The 23798-nt window shown below is 37.0% G+C and overlaps 1 protein-coding gene across 1 annotated transcript; it reads left to right on the top strand.

Moving 5' to 3' along the window:
* Positions 1-589: 589 nt before the first annotated feature.
* Positions 590-23035, top strand: LOC146545690 (uncharacterized). The gene is made up of 2 exons (XM_085227120.1): positions 590-1292; positions 22872-23035. The coding sequence occupies exons 1-2, from the start codon at positions 590-592 to the stop codon at positions 23033-23035; spliced, it is 867 nt and encodes a 288-aa protein (XP_085083246.1).
* Positions 23036-23798: the final 763 nt, after the last annotated feature.

Raw genomic sequence — 23798 nt, 5'->3', positions numbered from 1 at the left:
CAGGATTCCAGTATTTCTCATGTCCCTGAACCCTCCATCCCTAAACCTTGAGGTGGGGACTGGGGTGGTAAATCCCCCCCCACTGTAAGGGCAGAGCAAGTCCAAGATCACCTCATGAGACTGAATGTGTACAAGACTATGGGGCCGAATGGCATGCATCCCATGGTTCTGAAGGAGCTGGCTGAGGTTGTTGCTGAGCCATTTCTCCATTGAAAAGTCATGGCTGTCAGGTGAGGTCCTGGATGACTGGAGGAAGGGTCACGTCACTGCCATTTACAAGAAAGGGAACAAGGAGACCGGTGAGTCTCACTTCTGTGCCTGGGAAGATCATGGAACAGATCCTCCTGGATGACATACTTGATCACATGAGGAATGAGTATGTGATCCGAGACAGCCAGCAAGGCTTCACCAGGGGAAGGTAACGCTTAACCAATCTGGTGGCCTTCTATGATGGAGTAACGGCATTGGTGAACAATGGAAAGGTGACCGATGTCATTGACCTTGTCTCAAGCAAGGCCTTTGACATGGTCCCCCACACACATCCTTATCTCCAAATTGGAGGGATGTGGATTTGATGAGTGGACATTTGATGGATAAGAAATTGGTTAAAAGTCCGCAGACAGAGGATGGTCATCAATGCTCTATGTCCAGGTGGAGGCCGGTTACGAGTGACATCCCCCAGGGATCTGTCTTGGGACTGGTGCTCTTTAACATCGTTATCAATGACATCAATAAAGGAATCAAGTGCACCCTCAGCAAGTTTGCTGACAGCAGCAAACTGAGTGGTGCAGTTGACCTGGTGGAAGGAAAAGATGCCATTCAGATGGACCTCAACAGGCTTGAAAGGTGGGCTCGGGTAAACCTGATGAAGTTCAATACGGCAAAGTGCAAGGTTTTGCACTTGGGCCAGAGGAATCCCAGGCATCTATACAGACTGGAAAGAGCGGTCCTTGAGAGCAGCCCTGCAGAGAAGGACCTAGAGGTCTTGATGGATGAAAAGCTTAACATGAGCCAGCAGCGTGCTCTTGCAGCTCAAAAAGCAAATGATATGCTGGGCTCCATCAGAAGAGGGGTGGCCAGCAGGGACAAGGAGGTGATTGTCCCCCTCTGCTCTGCTCTTGTGTGGCCCCATCTGGAGTATTGTGTCCAGGTCTGGAGCCCCCAGTACAAGAAAGACAGGGAGCTGTTGGAGAGAGTTCAGAGGAGAGCCACGAAGATGATCAGGGGACTGGAGCACCTCCCCTACAAAGACAGGCTGAGGGAGCTTAGCTTGTTTAGCCTGGAGAAAAGAAGTCTGTGGGGTGACCTCATTGCAGCCTTTACTAAAGGGAGCCTACAAACAGGAGGGGAATCAACTCTTTGAAAGGATTGACAACTGCAGGACAAGGGGAAATGGTTTGAAGTTGAGGGAGGGAAGATTTAGGTTGAATGTCAGGGGGAAATTCTTTACAGAGTGGTGAGATGCTGGAACAGGATGCCCAGAGAGGCTGTGGATACCCCATCTCTGGAGGTGTTCAAGTCCAGACTGGATGGGGTCCTGGGCAGCCTGGTCTAGTATTTGGAGATTGGTGGCCCTGCATGTGGCAGAGTGGCTGGAGCTTCATGATCCTTGAGATCCCTTCCAACCCTGGCCATTCTGTGATTCTCTCATCAGCAAACTGCTAATAAACCATATTTACCTTTATAATTTTGTAATTTTAGGATCAGGTTGTCTGGACAAAGATCAAACAAAAAAAAACTATTACTAGCTTTTAGGTTTTTTTATTATTATTATTATTTCTGTAATCATGGTACTCTTGATAACTGTTCTCAAACAGAACCTTACACATGTAAATTAAACTGTCTCTTTGTTATATTCTTACTAACAATTATTATTTTCTCCAGGATTGAGACGGCGTGGATATGACATACATGTTACCTACGGGGAAAGGTTGGAACATCTGAATGCATGACAAGTCTTTGCCTCAGGAAGGTAAATACATCTTTGTAATTGAAGTGAAATTAAGTGAGTTTTATTTTGGTCTCTTTTTGAAGAAATGTTTTGGAGCACATTAATTATCACAACAGAAAGTTACAATTCTAATCCTTCAGTAATGGCTATTAGGTTTCTTACTCATCTTCACATAAAATATTATAGTTTAAGATGATAATATTGGATTTTATTTTAAACATAAATGTGTTAAAAATAAAATTTAACAACATGAAGTGTTATTCATATTTTCATGTAAACATATTGCTCAGTAGTAATGGGAATTAAGAAACAGGTTTGGAGATGAAAACAGTGTCCTAAATACTTCCTTTTAAGAAAAAAATCATTTTACAAGCTATGTATTTGTATTTCTTTATTAAAAACTTTTTGGTGTTAAGTTGGAGCATGCTTTTTTCCTTTCGTTATTTTTGTCAAAACCAAGACAAAACATATGCAAATTGTGATATAAAATAGATGCATGAAATAAAGAAATTTTCTTCATATGATTAAAAAAAATATATAATTGTTCTCCAAAGAAAGGAGAATCGTATATCTATTCAAAAGCAATCATTTCATTTGATACAAAGATTTGATACAAACTAATTTGTTTTTGACAGGTGTATATTTCCATTTTACTTTCAGTGTTTTTCACTTGTTCTTCACAGAGTCTGCTGATTGCAAGGAAGTGCCACTGTTCCTACAACAGTACTCATCATTCTGGTTCAAAGTCAGTTATCTCAGATCTTGATATATTTGAGAAAAGAGGTTTGATTGCTAAGTCTTGTGATCTTTTCATCATCACCATTTTACCATTACTCTCTTTTTCCTTTCTATTCTCTTAGATCTTACCTCCTTCCCCTACTCCTTCCCTTCATTCTGTAACCAATACGTTAAAACCAAATCCTAAAGAGAATCATAGAATAATAGAACATCTTGAGTAGGAAGAGAATTCAAAGATCATCTAGTTCCAACCCACTTGCCATGGGTGGTGTTTCCACCCACTAAATTAGGTTGCCCAGGGTCCCATCCAACATGGCCTTGAACACATCCAGGAATAGATCCACAGCTTCACCCTCTGAGTGAAGAATTTCCTCCTATCATTGAATCTAAATCTCTCCTGTTTTAATTTATACATATTTCACCTTGTCCTATTGCTATCAGACCTTGTTTAAAGCCAGTCCCCCTCTAGTTTATAAGCTTCCTTTAAATCCTGAAAGACTGCAATGAAGTCTCTTTGGAGACTCCTTTCTCTAGGCTAAACAAGCCTGTCTCTCTCAGTCTGTCTCCTGTGCTCCAACACTTCAACCATCTTCATGGTCCTCCATTGGACCCTTCTTATTCTTCTTATTTTTCCTGAGGTCCCAGACCTGGATGCAGTACTCCAGGTGGGGTCTCATGAGGTCAGAGTAGATGTGAACAATCACCTTCATTGCTTCTCAGGCCACCCCTCTTTTGATGCAGCCCAGGATGCAATTGGCCCTGTTGGCTGCAAATGTACACTGTTGGTTCATTTTAAGCTTTCTGTCCACTAGGACCCTCAAGTCCTTTTCCGTATGTCTTCTCTAAGAATCTAAAGAATACACATATAAATATAGATAATGTTAACGATTGTTATTTGAATAGTGATAAATATTAGTTTTTCAAATTTTTTATGGTCTATTGGTGATAACGTTACACTTGCATTTCACAATTTGAGTAGCAACACTGATTTCATGGGAAGTGTACTCATATGCTTTATTCAGATTCCCTCAGTTTGTAGAATATTCCTACACCATTCTTTTATGAGTCATTTCTGCATCAATTCCACTCAATTCCAACTTCAACTTCTTTACTTAAAAGGGTAAATTGGCTTTTCATAGGAGGCTTAAACTTCATCTTTGATTGCTTTAGTACTTCTGTTTAGGTTTTAAAAAATCTCGATGACCATATTCATACCCTTCCCTCCCTTTCTCCCTTCCTTTCTTTCTCTTTCTTTCTCTCTTACTCTATATGCCAAATTAATAGCATTTTTTTTTCCCTCTCTCAGCATATTTTAAAAGACTTAAGCAAATACAGAATTTTAAATTAGAAGGAGTGACAATAGAGGAAATTTTAACTTTCTAAAGACAACTTTTTCCTAGTTTTCCTGATTTCTCATTATTTCATTTAAGCCTTTGACTGCCTAGACACTTTAAGCTACAGATAGTAAGTCTTCTTTATTTCTATTTCATATGTCTTCGAGGTGTCTTTACTCAAGCACTGAGAAACAAGAATAGGTGAACAATTATTTGATAGTCAAATACATCAAATAATGCATCTATAATTGAGCTGCAGCTACTACAGGCATAAGACTGAATTTAGCAATATAGCTACCTTCTTTATTGCAGAAAGATAATTCTTCCTATCAGAGTGAAAAGAATTAAATACATTTGCAGCAATTAGAGTTCCTTACAATGGCATCAGACAGTAACATTTAAAAAGCTAACAGAAGGCAAACACTTTTAAACAAAATTTTCCATTGTGCTGTATTTTTACCAATATAGTGAAATAATCCTCTGGAGAAAGAAAGAAGTATAGCTCAGACAGCATAATGCAAACCATTGCATGCTGGAGTCTGTATGGAATGTTTTAAGAAAAATAAAAAAGACTTCTTCAGTTATTTTCAGATTTTTTTGCTGAGAGCACAAAAGATGTAGCCATATCATGATAACAATCATTACCAGGAACTTTTGCTGTTAACTAGATCAAGGGAAGGCTCACGATATTTGCATTACTTGGACTATATGCGTATTGATAAATAAAACACTGTTCTACTATTAAGCCTAGCTTCCTGTAGGGCAGATTGGCTATATCTCCACTGCATAGCACATGGTTCTTGAATTGTATTTTGTAGTGGCTATATGATTAAACCATGATTATATTCCCTTTTTTTCCTTTTTTTTTTTTTTTTTTTTTTTTTTTTTTTTTTCCTCTCTTCACTCATCAGGTCATAAACGAATTTAAAAGAAGAAAGGTTCCGTTGATTTTTGCCTTCCTGGTGTGACAGTGAGTCAGCATATTCTATGTGTTGGGCTGTGGAATTAGAACGTATACGAGTAGCTGAGGGTACGAAGTGTTCTGTGTTAATTTTGGAAAGAGATGTAAAGGAATTAAATCCTCTAACATTTTTGTGCATATTGGCTAAGGGAGTCATCCCTAGATTTTAAGACTCCTTAAGCTTTCTAGGAGATTGTCACTTAAATGTTGCTCACAAGGCATCCAGAGAGTGTCCTGACAATTACACAGTGTAGATAATCAGACATCATCATGTTGCATGGATTTCTTTCATTTAGCAGAGTAGGCATGCTGTTGCTGAGTAGATAAGCAGCAGTTAGCTTCCAAAAATAGATTGCCTGGTCTTTACATAATAGATGTCTCTGGCTCAGTTGCTCTACATGCTCTCAACGGTGTTTGTATTGGCATTATATGTAGAAAGATTCTCCAGTAATGCCAGTGTACAGCATGACTACTGACATACAGTTTTTTTCAATCTCATAGCAAATATCTATCTAAAAAAAACAGCTAAGGAAAAACAACTCAATTTAATATTTTGTTCTGTTTGATTTTTAAAAACCTGCTTGTAAGAATTCCTATAGTCTCCGTATTGATATTTCAGTTTACTTCTAAAGGTCTTAATAGGAATTAGAAAGCTGAGATTATTTTTCTGACTTTCTATTCTAATGTCATAAATCACCATTCTGTTTAGGGAAGAACAATTGCCACTGTAAACCTAAATTATTCCATAGGTAAACTACTGAAGACAATGTCTTAGATTTCATCTAAGAACATTCTGAGATCACCCTAGTGTTTCCCAGTGTTGTGGAGTTCAACATCATCTACACGGTTCATATTCTGAAAAATTGCTGAAATTTTGAAGGTTGGATTTTTATCTCATAAAGAATGAGACGTCAAGTAATAGCTTTATAATTTAATGCAAATTTATACACTGCAATCTGCCTCCATTGGAAATATGAAGTATGACTAAGTTTAGCAAATTAACTTCACAGAAACTTACAATGTTTGGTGCTGAGTTTTTTGCTAAATGGTAAGCAGGAAGGGTAAATGTCATGAAGTAACTCATTTGAGCTTCAAAAAGATAATAAGAGTTCTCATTAGCAAAGACAACCCTAAACAATATAAATCTTTCATAATAATTATGTTACGCAGTAGGATCATACAAAAAAGTCTTTAGACAAAAATAATCCATTTTAAGAAAACTGTGCATGAAAAGGTCTTAATAATAATACCTGTAATAGTATAGTATAGCAAAAGTAATAATAATCTGCCATTTAAAACATAATAGTCCTTTCAAAATACTTTGAAAGAGGAAAATATATAATTATTATTACACTTCATCTGAGAATAATGGTAGTTGTGTTCTTTGTTTTTGTTTTTTTCTTTTTTATATTAGTATAAATATGAAACAGCAAGCCTAGTAACTGAACACTCCCTATAGCAAGTAAGGAACTCATACTAAAAATCCTTTTGAGTTCTCAATATGTCTTTTCTGTTTCCTAGAAAAATTCTTTTAGTGTCAGATCTTATATGAGGAGGAAAAAGTGATGGTTAGGTTACTATTTTCAAATGTACTACTATTACAAAACAAGAAATCTGAAAGTATAACAGACATAGTCTTCCTGATATTTGTTAGTTGTTATGACAGAATTTGTCTCCCAAATACAGCCTTATATGAAGGAGGTTCTGAGAGCCTGTCTAGACAAGATCTAAGCATGTACAGATGAACACTGACATATAGAAAACAGAGAGAACATTCAGACCAGAGACAAATTTTATGCATTTTACGTAAGTAATATAAATAAGAAAAAAAAACAAAGTAAAATTAAAAAAAAAATTAAAAAATATTACATAAGTAATATCAAGGATAGATATTACTTAAGTATGGCCAACGTGATTTAGATGCCATAGCTCACCCTTAGGTAATTAATACCTTATTTGATTCTAATTTCAAATCTTGTTTTGATCAGTGATTCAGTCATTTATTCAACAGAGTGTATTGTGATGCTCAGCACTGTAAAACCTAAAACGTCAATACCGAAATCTGAATTTGCAGTGTTGGTATCAGTAGCAAGATATAAGTATATACTGAATACAGGAAATTAGCAATCAAAGAAGGCAGAATGCTTCATGCTGGCAAGTTCTGTACAAAATGTGAATGTGAGAGATTCAGAAGATGAAGCACCTTCTTGAGGATTCTGGTCTTTCTTTTTTAAATAAAAGCATTATTAAATGCCTGCCTTTTCTTCTCCTTGTTTCAGGAGACTTGTGATGAAAACTGTAGATTTGAAACTGAAGATACCAATTTTTCCCATATTTGCACTTCTAATGGTAACTGTAAATTCTGCATAAATGGCACTTACTGTCATGGATACCTGACCTAATCTTTCAGAAGCCTAATCTCAATTGTCTTTTTCATTAAATGTCTTCCCTTTGCAAATTAGTGCATCTGCAGTTTTGAAAAGGTTACACCTTTTTGGCAGTGAGCCCACACCACAAGTGTTCTGATAGTTTTATTGCATACCAAATACTGTATTTTATACACTGTCATGATATAAGACATTTTAAAGTGATTTGAAAAGGGGAAGTTATTGCTTTTACAATTCTGACTCTTTCAAAGCCCACTATGTGATAGTTTCCTCTTTGTAATTGGATAGCTATTTTTACTGTTGTGCAATGTTCTTTCTTTCTACATGAGCATATGTGTAACAGATGTAGTCTCAGCTGTTGTCTAGGGACTTCCAGTGTTTAAATCATGATCCTCAACAATTTTAGTGGAAAAGGGCTAGGGCCATAGTTTGGGGCTAGAAGAGACTATCACTCTCCATGACTGGGCACAAAAAAAAAAAAAAAACAGATCATAACACGTTTACTAGATTAAGCACATTCCGTAGGTAGCAAACTCCACAAACTGAAGCATTTCTCAGTCAGATTTAAATTCTTTATAATTTCCTCAAATGAACTAACAGCTGACATAATTCTTCCTAAGTCGCTTCTTGTAATAAAATTACATCAATGTGGTGTATTCTTCTTTTTCCCATCTGTCTCATAAAGTGAGTACATTATTTTATCAGAATATATTCTAAATGGAATGCAATTTTGTTAAGAAAAGAAAACAAAAAATATTATTTTTAGTAAAATCTGAAAGACCATATCTATCCTCTGATACATGATTTTGCCACTCAACTAAACTAAAAAAAGACAGCAAGCTGTCCTGGAAGAATAGAATAATGTATATATATATATATATACACACACACACACACAAACACATATATACATACATAAATATATACATAAGCATATACATATTATATATACATATATATTATATACTTCAGAATTATATATATTATATACTTTTGAAGAGAGCATGTATAAAAACTGAGGGTGAAGACATGCAATCAGGTTATCATGGCTTAATGAGTTAGTGCTCATAATCAGAACACAGGTAATTGTCAGTGAGAAGAGGAGGACAACAAAGGAAATACTCTCACTCCCTAAATGCTGTAACAGAGTACACTCCTTGTGACATTGTTGTCAATTCAAAGCATGCTGTCTCCAAAAGTTTGCTTAGATAATACACTTGTAGGTGAAGTAGAGCAGTTAGAATGCAAAAGATAAAGAATGCTACAGTATCAATCTGACTCACCTGAAAAATAGTTACAGGCAATTAAGGAATGGATTTCATAAGCAAGACAATCAAATCACCTTAAAGACTTGGTTTAAACAGATTAAGCCAGCAATAACTGTGAGATGATGTGACAGACACAGTGAGACTGGACTGAAGTAAATTATTTTATGAAGCATATGGACTCCAGCAAAGGATATGAACAAAGATAATTGCTACAGGTCAGTTTAGGATGGTACCTGGAGAGCAAATTTAAAAACAGTAAAGAAATAAGTTTTGCTTTATGTGCTGGCACAAAGGAAATTAATTCTTGGGGGCGAGGAGGAGATTAAAAACAAAACAAAAAACACTTGTCTACCTTTGATTTTATCTGTGCCTTAGGAAATTAGAATTTCTGCGGAATTTGTATATGAATATTCTCTGCAGATCTTTCTGATTTATTAAGGCCATGCCCTGAAGCAAACTCTTTCCAAAAGCAAAATTGTGCACATCTGCTGGGGTTATAAAGGAGAAACTGTCTTCATTCAAAATCAGTATTGTCCTGAATATATTGTTATGGTTTTGGTTAGGATGGAGTTCATTTTCTTCATAGATGCAATGTTTTGGATTTGTTTTGAAAACAGTATTGTAACACACTGATTCTATTGTTGCTTGCTGAGCAGACTCAAGGACTTTTACACTTCTCATGTTGCCCTACCAGCAAAGAGGTTTGGGGTGCACAAAAAGATAAGAGAAGGCAGAACCAAGGCAGTTGATCTAAATTAGCCAAGAGCTTCTCTCATAATATATGGTGCCATGCTGAACTATAAAGCTCAGGGGGGGAAAGCTCTTGCATCCAGCTTCTGTTAAATTTTCCTTTTGCATAGATCTGATTATTGACATATTCAACAAATCACATGAAATTATTTTCATAATCCTCTTTAATAGCAGTCACCAAATTCCCTGATACGTCTTTTCTCTTGATGCATCTGAAGATACACATTATTCTGCAACAGAGCTGCTTCAATTGAAATTCATAAGCGCAAGCTTCTTGATAGATAAGATGACAAGAGTGGTTTTGAGGATAATTTTGTATATTTACTAACTTAATAAGCAGTAACACATTTCCTTATGTTACCTATTACTATATCCCTTTAATCACTGTACTTACACATTTGCTGGATAGCTTCACATCTGTACGTTTATATAAAAGGCTCGAGATCCCAGTCCCATAAAGGTTGTCACTGATAGACATAATATGATAAATAAACCAATTTTCCAAAATCTTTCATACTTTCAGAAGTCAAAAATATGATATCCACTCACACTATGAGCAAATTAACATTAATTTTTGTAACATTCAAATAAAACTTTTAACTTGTTAAAAAAAATTATTTCAGAATTTAATCCCTGGTGCACAATTTGAGTAAACAGACCTAAAAACACATGAGATTGAATCTGATCTTTTAGAATGAACTGAAACTATGCTGAACAGCATGTGTCTGGGCTTAAAGTGAGTAATGTTTTAACTGAAGTAAATAAATAAATAAATAAATAAATGAATGAATAAATAAATAAATAAAATGAAAGTTTAAGTCAAAACTATTTGATAGTTGAATATTTTTTATGAGGTCATTCTGCTGATGGTGTTCCTAAGGAACTACCAATGTATCTTAAGGAACTGTATTATTCTATAGAATTGACAAGCTGTTAACAATTTCAAATTGCTAAAAGTTGCATAATTGCAATTACAAATAATTATCTCCTAGCTAAGCAGTAAACATTCTCAAACTCATATTCTCTCTCAGTAGTAAATATGATAATTTTTTTAAATATGTATTAGAGAAAGTACAAAAGTATTTTAAAGGCCATTTCATTAGAATAATATGAAGAAAAGTTTACAAGATTTGTGTTACAGCAACTAATGATGAATTGGGATTTATTTAAAAAAAAAAAAAACAACAACAGAAAACAACAACAACAACAATAAAATCATTGCTCCACACAGATTGCCATCAGATAAGTAACCTGTAAAGCTGTAAGCAGTATAAACCTTATATAACTTAGGAAACTACAGTGTTCCTTAAGTGATACTTAAAAACCTTTAACCAGCACTCAAGAATCTACTTTAAATATGTAATCCCATACCATTTAGTTGTTGTGGGTTTTTTTTGTTTGTTTGTTTGGTTGGTTGGTTGGTTGGTTTTTTTCTTCCTGAAGCAATGAATGTAGGAATTTCCAGTGGTAATTTGTTGTAAAATAAAAGAAGTAATTAGAAGATGCCCCATATTTCAATAAATAATACCATTCAACTGTTGCAATGCAAAGCCAAAGTTAAAGCTAAATTTTGAGTTGCTGCCAGAAAAGGCAAAGAACTTAAATTTCTGATAGTAATGCATAATATATACTGCACAAGAAAAAAATCCTGGTATTACTTATTTTTTATTCAGTAATGCTATGATTGAGAATTTTATTCATCTAGAGGGTAAGAGAGTATGGGGAAAATTAAGAAAGCAGTTCAGTTGCATATTCTAAGCACATCCATTTAAGAGTCTAAGTATGGACATCTACGTATGACTGAAGTATTCAACATCTGCATAAAGCAAAGTATTTTAGAGGCCATAAACATTCCACTAATCTACAGAGAACAGGTATGTGATTTAATATGCAGGAGACGTGCATTCATGTTTACTTATTGCTAGAAATTCAGTGAATGTGCTAGGACATCTCACAAAGCATTAGACACCAGCGTTTGGACAATCAAAGCATAGCAATAGTTTGGATAGCTAGAACTGCTATTCATCTGAGGAACTAACTCAATTCAGAATGAAGTAGTCCTTCACTCAATTCTGTTCAGTTATCTATGATAGAAGGTCTATTTTAATTCAAAGAATCTGTGTGACCTTGAGTCAATCTCACAGAGAAAATTGTTGCTATTATATGAAAAATTAATAGTGATTTAAAACCGTGAAAGAGAAGTAAAACCGCAGACAAATGTATAATTAATGAGATATAGACAGTTAGCAGCTTGAAGATTCAAGAGGAACAATACAGACGTCTAGATTGTACCCAGTCCTCTCAAAATGGGAGATAATCAGAAAACAACTCAGCAAAATTTTGGGCTATCCCAGTCCAAAATGAGACAAAGCATATTCTTTTCTACTCAACTGACTGCTGAACATACTATTGAGATAATTAGTAGCTTGTTAAACTAAGTAATATTCTATGTGCATTTATTAATAAATGATTATTTTGTGCTCTCGAATTCTGTATAACCTACTTGCATAGCTTCTCTGAACGTGATAGGCTTCTCCCAAAATATGACTTAGATAGAGAAAATTAAAGCAGGAAACTTTGAGAAGTCAAGAGGCATATTACCACATCCCTTTGAAATGTGTGAAATATATATATATACGTAAATAAAAATCAAGGATTATTCTTCTTCCTCTATGAGATTCACCAGGCAGATACTAGTCACGCTTCAAATTATGCCCTAATAAACAACCCTCACCACTACCTGGTGTACTCTAAGACAGAACAGAAAATAAATATCTACAGATTGAAATACATAAGATTGAAGTTTAATGCTTGAGTCTTTCTCTCCAAACAGGCACTACTATCATTAGTTTTGCAGTCAGGCTTTCCTCCATTCAGCCGGAATCAGAATAATTTAGATGTAATACACATTTAGCACAGCATGTAAAATTAACTGCTGTAGCAATATTTTCAGTATTCCAATTAGATAAAACTGTAGTCATAACAATCTGTTTGGATCTAAAGTGGCTTTGTTATGCTTTAATTGTTTTTGCTCAGTCTGTACTGCAAATGACAAAAATCCTAACAATATCAAAAGATCCTGTCACATATACATGTTAAAAAGCAGGCTGAAGGAAAGAAACCATCCACGTAGTGAAAGAGAGATGTAAAGATGTTTTTTTCTGTTTTTTTTTTTCTTTGTTTGTTTGTTTGTTTTTAAATTAGTATCAGTAGGATAAGTAAAGTAGCTAGAGAAGTCACATTAAAAAGCGTTATTTATGTTTTCCTTTATGACCATACACATCATCTTTCAAAATTCCATAGTCAAGATATGAAGAACATATAATGAACAAGTGCTTAGCTTCTGGAAAAAGTAATCCTCCAGCCTAAGCATAGTATTGCATTTCTATTTAAGACCAATACTTCTGGGGACCTTCAAAAAGATTAGATTACCAACAAATACCACTTTAGAAAGGAAAATATTTCATATCACTCAATACAGAAAATATTTCCTATTATTCCATATTAGCTCTAGTCTAGTAAAATGGAACAGAACAATACGATGTTAAAGCTGTTGGGAAAATTTCTACTCAAAAAAGCTCGCTTAATTATCTTTATCCCAGAAAGAGTCAGAGGAGTCTTTAGCTTTCTTTATTCAAATAGTGTAGAACCCATGGGGGCAGCCCCTCTCTCAGGATCTCTCAACCCCTCAAAGGTCACAGTCTTGTTTTTATCCATACTTCCTGGCCACATTGTCTCTCCTCCTTTCCTCATTTGCTGAAGAAATAGGAGGTTACAGGCTTCCTGATCTTACTAATACACACTACCCCTTATATATAACCTCCTTTGTATCATGTATCACATGTGTAATTAACTTCATGATTCCCTAAGAGGAGAAGTGAAGATGTTTTCTAATCACCTATAAAGGCTTCTACTATTTTACTGTTTTATCAGTAGCATATTCTGTCATGTCCTTAAATAATTTTCACTTTTGCACAGTCTTTGGATAAGAAGATTTTTTTCCCCCCTCATTTTTACTATCATTAACAATAAGATAATTCTGGATTTTTAATATCTCTAGTATATGATATTCAAAATTAATTGAGATCCTTAAATTATTAAAAGACTGCATTGTCTAATTCTACTGATAATTCATTTTGTGAACTTTCATTTATGCAAGTACTAATTTTCATTTAACTTTTCCTGTAAAAATCTTGCAGTATTCATGAGTGGAGACAAAATGATGTTTAAGAAGATAAAACTTTCAACAAAAATGTTCTGTAGAAAATTCCAGAGTTTGCAAAAAAAAAGTTAACTTTCATTACTATTTGGTGTTTCAAGCGTTTTGTCCTTCATTGGAAGATAAAACTACCACAGGTTGCCCAGAAATGTTACGGAGACTCCGTGCATGAATATATACAAAAGCTGTCTCGGTGGTCCTGGGTAAGTGGTTTTACATAATCCTACTTGGGTAGAATCACAGAATTGCAGAGGTTGGAAGAGACTTTGCCTCACCTCTGTGCCTGGGAAGATCATGCAGCAGATCCTCCTAGAAGCTATGTTAAGGCACATACGAGATGATTCAAGACAGCCAGCATGGCTTTACCAAGGGCAGATCATGCCTGACCAATCTGGTGGCCTTCTCTGATGGAGTGACGGCTTCGGTGGAAGGGGGAAGGGCAGTGGATGTCATCTTCCTGGACATCTGCAAGGCTTTTAACATGGTCCCTCAACACATCTTGGCTGAACATGAGCCGACAGTGTGCCCAGGTGGCCAAGAAAGCCAATGGCATCCTGGCTTGCATCAGAAACAGTGTTGCCAGCAGCAGCAGAGAAGTGATTGTTCCCCTGTACTCAGCACTAGTGAGACCGCACCTTGAGTACTGTGTCCAGTTTTGGGCCCCTCACTGCAAGAAAGACATTCAGGCCCTGGAATGTGTTCAAAGGAGGGCAACAAAGCTAGTGAGGGGTCTGGAACACAGGCCATATAAGGAGAGGCTGAAGGAGCTGGGAATGTTCAGCCTGGAGAAGAGGAGGCTGAGGGGAGACCTCATTGCTCTCTATAACTTCCTGAAGGGAGGTTGTAGTGAGCTGGGAGTCGGCCTCTTCTCTCTTGTCATTAGTGATAGAACCAGAGGGAATGGTTTCAAGCTATGGCAGGGGAGATTCAAGCTGGACATTAGGAAGTATTACTTTTCAGAAAGGGTGGTCAGGCACTGGAATGGATTGCCCAGGGAGGTGGTGTAGTCGCCAACCCTGGAGGTGTTCAAGGAAAGACTGGATGCTGTGTTGAGGGACATGGTTTAGTGGGAGCTACTGGTAATAGGTGAACGGTTGGACTGGCTGATCTTTTAGGTCTTTTCCAACCTTGGTGATTCTATGATTCTATGATTCTATGATCTCTACACCTACTGGAGAGGTGTGGATTTCAACAATGGATGTTCAGTGGATTAGGAATTGGTTGGCTGAATGCAGCCAAAGGGCTGTGGTCAATGGTTCTGTGTCAGAGTGGAGGCTGATCACAACAGTGTTCCACAGGGGTCAGTCTTGGGACTGCTGCTCTTCAACATCTTCATCAGTGACATAGACAATGGCAGATGACACCAAGCTGAGCAGTATGGTCGATACATTGGAAAGAAGGGAAGCCATCCAGAGGGACCTGGACAGGATGAAGAAGTGGGCCCACGTGAACCTAAGGAGGTTCAATAAGGCCAAGTGCAGGGTGCTGCATTTTGGTTGGGACAACCCCAGGTATTTATACAAACTGGGAGATGATTGCCTTGAGAGCAGCCCTGCAGAGAAGGGCTAGGGGGTTCTGATGGACAAGAAGCTGGACATGAGCCAGCAGTGTGCTCTTGCAGCCCAGAAGGCCAACTGTGTTCTGGGCTGCATTAAAAAAGGGGTGGCCAGCAGGGAGAGGGAGGTGATTATCCTCCTCTACTTGGCTCTTGTGAGGCCCCATCTGGAGTAGTGCATCCAGGCCTGGGGCCCTCAGTACAGGAAGGACGTGGAGCTCTTGGAAGAAGAAGGCCATAAGATGATCAGAGGGCTGGAGCACCTCTCCTATGAGGAAAGGTTGAGGGAACTGGGATTGTTTAGCTTGGAGAAGAGAAGGCTCCGAGGAGACCTCATTGCGGCCTTCCAGGGAGCATATAAACAGGAGGGGGAAAGGCTGTTTATGAGGGTGAATAGCGATAGGACAAGGGAAAATAGTTCTAAACTGAGACAGGTTAGATATTAGGAGGAAGTTTTTCACAGAGGTTGTTGATGCACTGGAACATGTTACCCAAGGACGTTGTGGATGTCCCATCCTTGGAAGTACTCAAGGCCAGGCTGGATGTGGCTCTGGGCAGCCTGGTCTAGTGGTTGGCAACCCTGCACATAGCAGGGGGGTTGAAACTTGATTATCTGGCCATTCTAAGATTCTGTGATTGTATAATTAGAATTGAAGCTAGTATCACAGAATCACAGAATCACAGTAATGCCAAGATTGGATAAGACCTACAAGATCATCCAGTCCAACCATCCATCTGTCACCAATAGTTGTCACAAATAGTAAATCAAATAAATGAGGGAGAGAATGCCCAAAAGCTGAACACCTTGCTCTAATGCTGTAGGCCAGAAAGATAGGAAGAACACGCCACAGAGACAAGCAGAAAAAAGGAAGTCATATGACTCCCAGTCAGTTTTATCTTTCCCTCTGAATGGAAAACGGAAACAGAATAATGAAGTCTTCTGGGAGCTGTTTTTCTTCTTCTCTTCTGAAAATGGTAAACAGAACTATCAACAATCCATGGGACTGCTGTATTAACTCTTTAACTCCCAGTGCACAACATGTTATGATGTGGAATATTGATAATAAAAATCATGAAACCATGACTTCTGTGGACAGAATTTATTTATTTCATCCTTATTTAAGTGTTTAATGTGATATAGCCTTAAGCAACATGAGAGTATCACAAGGGAGGCATACTGCCTGTATTTTATTTTATTTTTTTAATTTGAATGGGAACGTTTCTGGGATACATCTGCATTCCAACTAAGCTATTAAGCATCCCTGCCACTGAGTTCATTCCCCCCCCCCCCCCCCCCTCCAAGTTTTATTAGTCTTGTATTGAGTGGTCCAGGAAACAAACAAACAAACAAACAAACAAACAAAAATTTTAGGAACTGTTCTGACAGGGGTATCAAAATACTCAATGTACTGTTATAGTACATACATGTGTATTATTGCTGTGGTTTAACCTGGCAGGCAGTTAAACACCACACATCTGTTTTCATTGCACTATAACGGGGAAGACAACTGAAAATTGCAAGAACACACGCTGAGATAAAGTTTAGCAAGAAAGAATAAAAATAAAAATGAAAAAGAAAGGAAAGGAAAATTATTAAAAGGGAAAGGAAAAGGAAAGCCTACAAAATAAATACCAACAAAACGAATAAACAAAAGTAGTGGTGCATAGCTCAGTTTCTCACCACAAGCTAACCAGCTCTCAGCCAGTCCTTCAGCAACCATGGAATCTGAAGCTCCCACTGTTGTATTGTTGAGCACAACACTATATGGTGTGTAATATTAGTTTGCCTAGTTTGGGTTACCTGTCCTGATTCTGCCCCCTCCAAAGCTCCTTGTGCTCTACCCCCAGTTCCTCGCTGGCAGGTCAGCACAAGAAGTTGAAAAGTCAACTCAGTATAAGCGCTGCTCAGCAACAACTAAAATGTAGGTGTGTTATCAACATTATTATCATCCTAAATGCAAAACCTAGCAACAGATCATCTACTAGGGAGAAAATTGAATCTATTTCAGCCAAAAGTAGGGCACTTTACACTGATGTATATTAATGGAACAACCTTCACATTAGGGGAGAATAAACTAACTTGATTCTGGAACATGTTACTAAAAAATTACTTTTAGTACCAATTATTTCTGTATGGTACAACTGGGATGCCATAAGTTGCTGAACGTATGTGTTAAAAATAAAGCTAGTATTTAAATATAATTTAATTCCTAGTAACTGTAGTGCATTAAGAGGATGCTTTAATAGCCTTAACTGTTCCTAGCTTATCATACTTTTTACCATGTAGCTTGCAATTTTGTTTCTACTGATACCCATTTGCTTTACAATGCAAAGCAGTGTTATTAAAGGCTAACTGTATGCTTAGGATAAGACAAAGGAAATCTGATATACGATGAATGCTTAGTTTGTAAAATGAATATAAATGTGATGGTTAACCTTGGCTAAAGGCCAAAAGCCCATCCATTCACACCCCTAATCCTCCATGAGATAGGGAGATAAATTTGGATGAGAAGACTAATGTATTAAGACAAAGTCAGGGAGATTGTTTACTGGCTATGCTAGTGAGCAAAACCGACACAAATTTGGGAAAACTAAATTCCACAAGCTGCAGGGAAATCTCTTCTCTGGCACTTGGAACTCATCTTCCCTCTTGTTCTCAGCTGACCTCAGTATCTGCAGAGTTGTTCCTCATACTTTGTAACTTTCCCAGGCAACATTTAACTCTTTCTTAAGCATGTTTTCTCTGAGGTGGCAGAATCTTGACTGGTGAACTCAGTCTAGTCATGTGGTAAAGCCTAGAATCTGGCTGGAATTATGTGTGTCCACCAGCTGCAGCACCTTGGCACTGACACCCAATACAAGGCCTAGTGGTGTATCTTAAATAAATGCATTTTCTCCTTTTGCACAGAATTTATAACTTGTATTCACTTGGCTGTTAAAAATAACTTCTTCACTTTTGCTAATTTTAACCTAGTAATCTTTCAGTTTACTAAGAGTAAGCTTTTTACTAATAACTACTTACAGATTAGTCATGATATCAGTATTTAGTAGAAAATACATATTTAAAATTAAAAAAAAACAAATAAAAATCTTGTAAATCAATATTAATTTTTTTAGACTACAGTGTAAGATATATTCTGAAGCAAAAAAACTTTTCAACAGAAATATTCAAGTTCATTCAGAAAATGGCAGAAAATACTATCTGAGAGTTGGCAGAAATTGTTATGTTCCAAGGTTACTTTGGAAGTATTTATTTCCTATTTGATGATGTTGGCCCCAGTGTCATCAGTGGATGCTGGTGGTATGGCAGTAGAGGCTGAACTTTCCCACCAATATTCCATTCCATTTTCTTATTATGCAATAAGTGGCAACAGGGGAAAAAAATGACAATAAGGCATCCAGCACGGGCAAGTGTATGAAGCAAAGGTGTAATCGAATTCCTCCATGTGGAAAACATTTCACCTGTTGACATTCATCCACTCTTGCTGAATGTTTATTGAGATCTAACATAGGATGTTAGTGCAGTGAGGTGGTGGGTGACGCATTTCAGTGGTGGCAACAGCAATATGGAAGAGAAGTCACATTCCAGATGGCCATGCACAGCTGCCACATCACAAAATGAGAACTGTCTCAATCATCTTATCCACATAAATCAGCAGATTATGACCAGGGAACTGTTTGCAGAGCTGTATATTGGCTTAAATTGTCTGGAAATAATGGCGACACTGAAATATTGCAAAATTTGCACCAGGGAAGTCCCATGAATGCTCACACAGGAATAGAAAGAACATTGTATTCAAGTTTGTTAGGACTTATTGAACCTATATGAGGCTGAAGGTGACAGTTTTCTGGATCACTTAATCACCAGTAATGATATATCAGATTTTTATTAGCGCAGCATGCAGGCCCTTATTCATTGCTGGTGAGAATGTATAGGTTATAGTGATGTTTATGTTGGAAAAGAGAGTTTTGTAACTGAAAACTTGCTCTATCAAATAATGTTATTGTGCTCTTTGCATATATTGTAGTTTCCACTGAAATAAAATAAGAAGATATTACATTTAAAAGTGGCCAACTATAAACTATGTTCACTAAAACTGATATAGAAATTTTGCATTCTACAGCAGAAATATTCACTAGAAGAAAAATCTAATCACATCCAGTGACAGAGAGAAGAGAACCTTTGTATTTAATAAAGCAGAATATTTATGCTTTATTCTGATTTCCTGATTAAATTATTAAGCAAATAATTATATATTATATAGTGTTCACTTTTTATGCCATATCCCTGAAAAATACAAACATTGGTTCAATTAATTCAGTTACAGTAACATAATGTTAATATTTTACTAGAAGAGTGAACAAAAAAGATGACACTACCTTTCTCTAACTGTGGAGTAACCACCACTCAGCTACAGTCTAACACATTTCTAACTCTTGACTTCTTCTGGAAAATGTTTTGAAAAAATGATGCAGAGGCACATAAACACACATAAGTGTGACACATAAACTTCTTAGTATTCTTATCTCAATCTCTGCTTCACCCTGTCAAAGTTCTTTGCTCTTTTCCTAATTCTTCTTTGTGTTGTTTTGCTCCATTGGAGTATTTTTCTCTGTCTGCATCTGACCTTTTTTCTTTAGAGTAGTTCGGATATGGCTTCTTATCATGATTGTAGAATCACCAAAGTTGGAAAAGATATCTAAGATCATCCAGTCCAACTGTACACTTATCATCAACATTTCTCACTAAACCATGTCCCTCAGTATAACACCTAAACATTTCCAGAACACCACCACCTCCCTAGACAGCCTGTTCCAGCACCTGACCACCCTCTTGGAAAAGAGATAAGCACCTAACTTTACATCTATATCTTTAAAGCAGTCTATTTAGTCGCAGACTGGAAAATGACTTCATTTTCACTGCAAACTCATGAATTTATGTTGAAGGTTTATATTATCAACGGTAAAATACAAGAGATACTTTGACCACTCACATTTCACACTTTCAGGAGTTTTAGATAGCTTTCTTGCCTCTAGTAAGTGAAGTAGACTCAAGTAACTGAAAGCAAATTGTCAGATTTTAGCCAGAAATTCATCCTTTGTATATCTAAGCTATTAGTAGTATTCCAGAAAAGCTATACCAGGGGTTTTGATTCATCAAACTGTGAGCACAATATCCCACACCATTATAAAGAAATGACAGTTATAGAAGCATAGTAACTGAGAAATACTTGCTGCATTCCTTAGTTTCTCTTCTTAAGAGGAAATATATATATATATATTTTTTTTTTTTTAAACGAGAAATTTATGATGTGTATTGACTACATTTACATGTCAATCAGAAAGGTATTTTTATATACTGTTTCATTATCCAACACTGGTAATAAAACCAGCACTTTTATGCTGTTTTTATCAACTTGTTTAGAACAAAGGAAGAGCTATATGTTTGCTATGGTGCTTTAAATATCTTACAAAATTTTTAAATAACTGTCTTCTCATTGGCATGATTCATAGTGATAGAAGGGGATGCTTAATGTTTGCACATAATCACAGTTCCTATGGGTAATGTCTACTGATGATCACGATGATACAGATTTGTGTATATCGAATGAAAGCAGACTTGGTAGCTGAATAAATTGAGAGTATGTGCTAGAGGCATGAATTCTAGATCCACTGTAATTGTTCCTGCAGTGTGCTGGAATGAAAATAAAATAGATTTAATAGAGTTTTCCTCAATTAATAATATCAGTATACAATGCTGAGAACATTTAGTAATGCCAGTAGAACAACAGAAAATAGATTTGTCAAACATAAATGGAAGAACCTTAACAGGCTTAAATACAAATGCATGTAACACAGCTGGAGACTGCTCATTTTGTAACCTGTGTTTCTCAACATTTCCTTAAACCACTAGAGCAAAAAGAATCTTTCCCCAGGGATAATATTTGAGCAGTACTTCTAAATGACATGCTGTCACGTATGTCAAGATTTCCCATGGCTTAAATGTGCCATAGGCTCAATAGCAGTTATCACTACTGTCACTGACGTAATAATCACTTGGAAAAACATTTAATAATTTCTTTGCTGCATCTCTATTTGTAGGGTTTATTTTACTGAGAAACGAAGAAGACTCCCTTTTAACCATACCCCAAATTGTTAAGTTTACTGGTGTCTTTACCAGAATTGGCAGAATGAACATTTTTCAGAAAAGACAAAGTAAGTATTCTATACGCTTTTCTTTACTGGAACATACTGTTATCGTAGAACTTTTCATCACTTTAAACATTACTTCTGTCACCATTACAATAAATAGCAAATGATCATGTTTTATTTTCAAAATGTTCCATATTCCTATTGTTATATCTAATGCTAGATGTCATAATGTATTCGAGTCATGGAATCACAGAATGGTTTGGTTTGGGAAGGACCTTAAAGATCATCCATTTCCAATCCCCTACCATGAGAGGAAAATATTCAACTTCAATTCAAGAAGAGGTTGCCAAAGAGATGTCTAAAGTTGTGTTGAACATTTCCAGGGATGGAGATGTCACCAGCTTCCTAGCAAAGATTTTATTTTTTAATATCTAACCTAAATCTACACTCTTTCAATATGAAAACATTATTCCTTGTATTTTCACAATATACATTTCTAAAATGTCTGTCTCCATCTTTCTTACAAGAACCTTCTAAGTATCAAGAAGCTACACTGAAGTCTTCCTGGAGCTTTCTCATCTCCAGACTAAAAAATTCCAGTTCCCTCAGCCTTCTTGATCATTTCTGTGGCCCAGTTTTATGTTTTGATGAGATCTGTTACTGAATTCTCATTTGTAATGCACATGGTTTGATGTTATAGTTATATAGATATATCATTCTGCATTTTAAGTCACCATAAATACAAATTTTCAAATGTAAGCTAGGTCTAATTACTTGGACAGAGTAAGTAACTCATCTAAAATTATCTATGCAGTATGAATGGAATATTAAAAAAAAAAAACTGTCTATGAAACAGCAGAAAAAAATAAGCAATGTTTTAAACAGGAATAATTTGTACACAATGATATCTGTTGTCTCATTTGACATTGTCTCCTTTCACAATTATTCTGATTGTAACTCCTATCATGTGTAATATGTGATGATGTTTCTGTGTACAGCTTGTTCAAAATTCTCTCATATATAATGTAGGATGTCAAAGAGAGTGCATGAGCAGCAAGCTTGCAACTTCAGAAGAGAAGACTTTGAACTCTTCAAGGAACTGCTTGGCAGGGTGACATGGAATAAAGCCTGGGAGAGAAGAGGGGCCCAAGAAAGCTGGTCAGCATTCAAAAAACATCTCCTCCAAAAACAGAAACTGTGCATTCTGAGAAAAAGTAAGGTAGGCAAGAATACCAGGACGCTTTTGTGGATGAACAGATTGCTCCTGGACTTATTTAAGGACAAAAAGAAAGTTCATAGGGAGTAGAAGCAGGAACAGGTTACCTGGGAGGACTATAGAGAAGTTGTTCAAGCAGCCAGAGATCAGGTTAGGAAAGCTAATAGATAGAATTCATTCTAGTCAGGAACATAAAGGGGAACAAGAAGAAATTCTACATGCATATCAGTGATAAAAGGAAAGCAAAGGAAGATATGTGTCCTCTCCAGAAGGAAACTGGAGACCTGGTCACAAGGGATATGAAGAAAGCTATAGTGCTCAATGACTTCTTTTCCTCAGTCTTTACCGGCAAGAGCTCTAGTCACACTGTCCAAGCTGCAGAAAGAAATAGTAAGAACTTGGAGAAGGTAGATTTACCTGCTGTAAGTGAAGATGAGGTTCAAGGCCATCTAAAGAACCTGAAAGTTCACAAGTTCATGGGATCTGAAGAGATATATGCATAAGTTCTGAGGGAACTGATACATGAAGTTGACAAGACACTATCCAGATTTGAAAGGTCATGTGAGCCCCTTACTAAGTGAGGGGGGGGTCCTCGTAACGGGGGATGCTGAGAAGGCAGAGATACTGAATGCCTTCTTTACTTCCGTCTTCAGTGAAAAGGCTCTTCCGCAGGAATCCCACACCCTGGAGGTTAGTGAGAGGGTCTGGGGAATGGGAGACTTCTCTTTAGTCAGGAAAGAGGACGTGCGTGAGCGCCTAGGCAGTACTAAGATCCACAAGTCCATGGGACCTGATGGAGTGCATCCACGTGTGCTGAGGGAGCTGGCGGAGGTCATTGCCGAACCGCTCTCCATCATTTTTGAGAGGTCTTGGACAACAGGGGAGGTCCCTGAAGACTGGAGGATAGCCAATGTCACTCCGGTCTTCAAAAAGGGCAAGAAGGAAGACCTGGGTAATTATAGGCCTGTCAGCCTCACCTCCGTCCCTGGAAAGGTGATGGAACAGCTTGTGCTGGATACCATCTCCAGCCAACGGGGAGAAAAGGAGGTTATCAGGAGTAGTCAACCATGGGTTCACCAAGGGGAGGTCGTGCTCGACCAACTTGGTGGCCTTCTATGATGCTGTCACATGCTGGGTGGATGGGGGAAGAGCGGTAGATGTAATCTACCTTGATTTTAGAAAGGCATTTGATACTGTCTCCCACGACATCCTTATAACAAAGCTGAGGAAGAGTGGGATAGATGAGTGGACAGTGAGGTGGGTTGA

Source organism: Meleagris gallopavo, chromosome 1 (genome assembly GCF_905368555.1).
Source record: "Meleagris gallopavo chromosome 1, MGAL_WU_HG_1.1, whole genome shotgun sequence".
NCBI lineage: Eukaryota > Metazoa > Chordata > Aves > Galliformes > Phasianidae > Meleagris > Meleagris gallopavo.
This window is presented reverse-complemented; position numbering and strand designations above follow the sequence as displayed.

What these genes read in the sequence shown, in the direction of transcription:
- LOC146545690 (XM_085227120.1), top strand. Translation starts at nt 590, where the DNA reads ATGGATAAGAAATTGGTTAAAAGTCCGCAGACAGAGGATGGTCATCAA. An exon ending in GTTTAGCCTGGAGAAAAGAA is followed by an intron (nt 1,293 to 22,871) that starts GTCTGTGGGGTG and finishes TCTTTTCCTCAG; the next exon opens with TCTTTACCGGCAAGAGCTCT.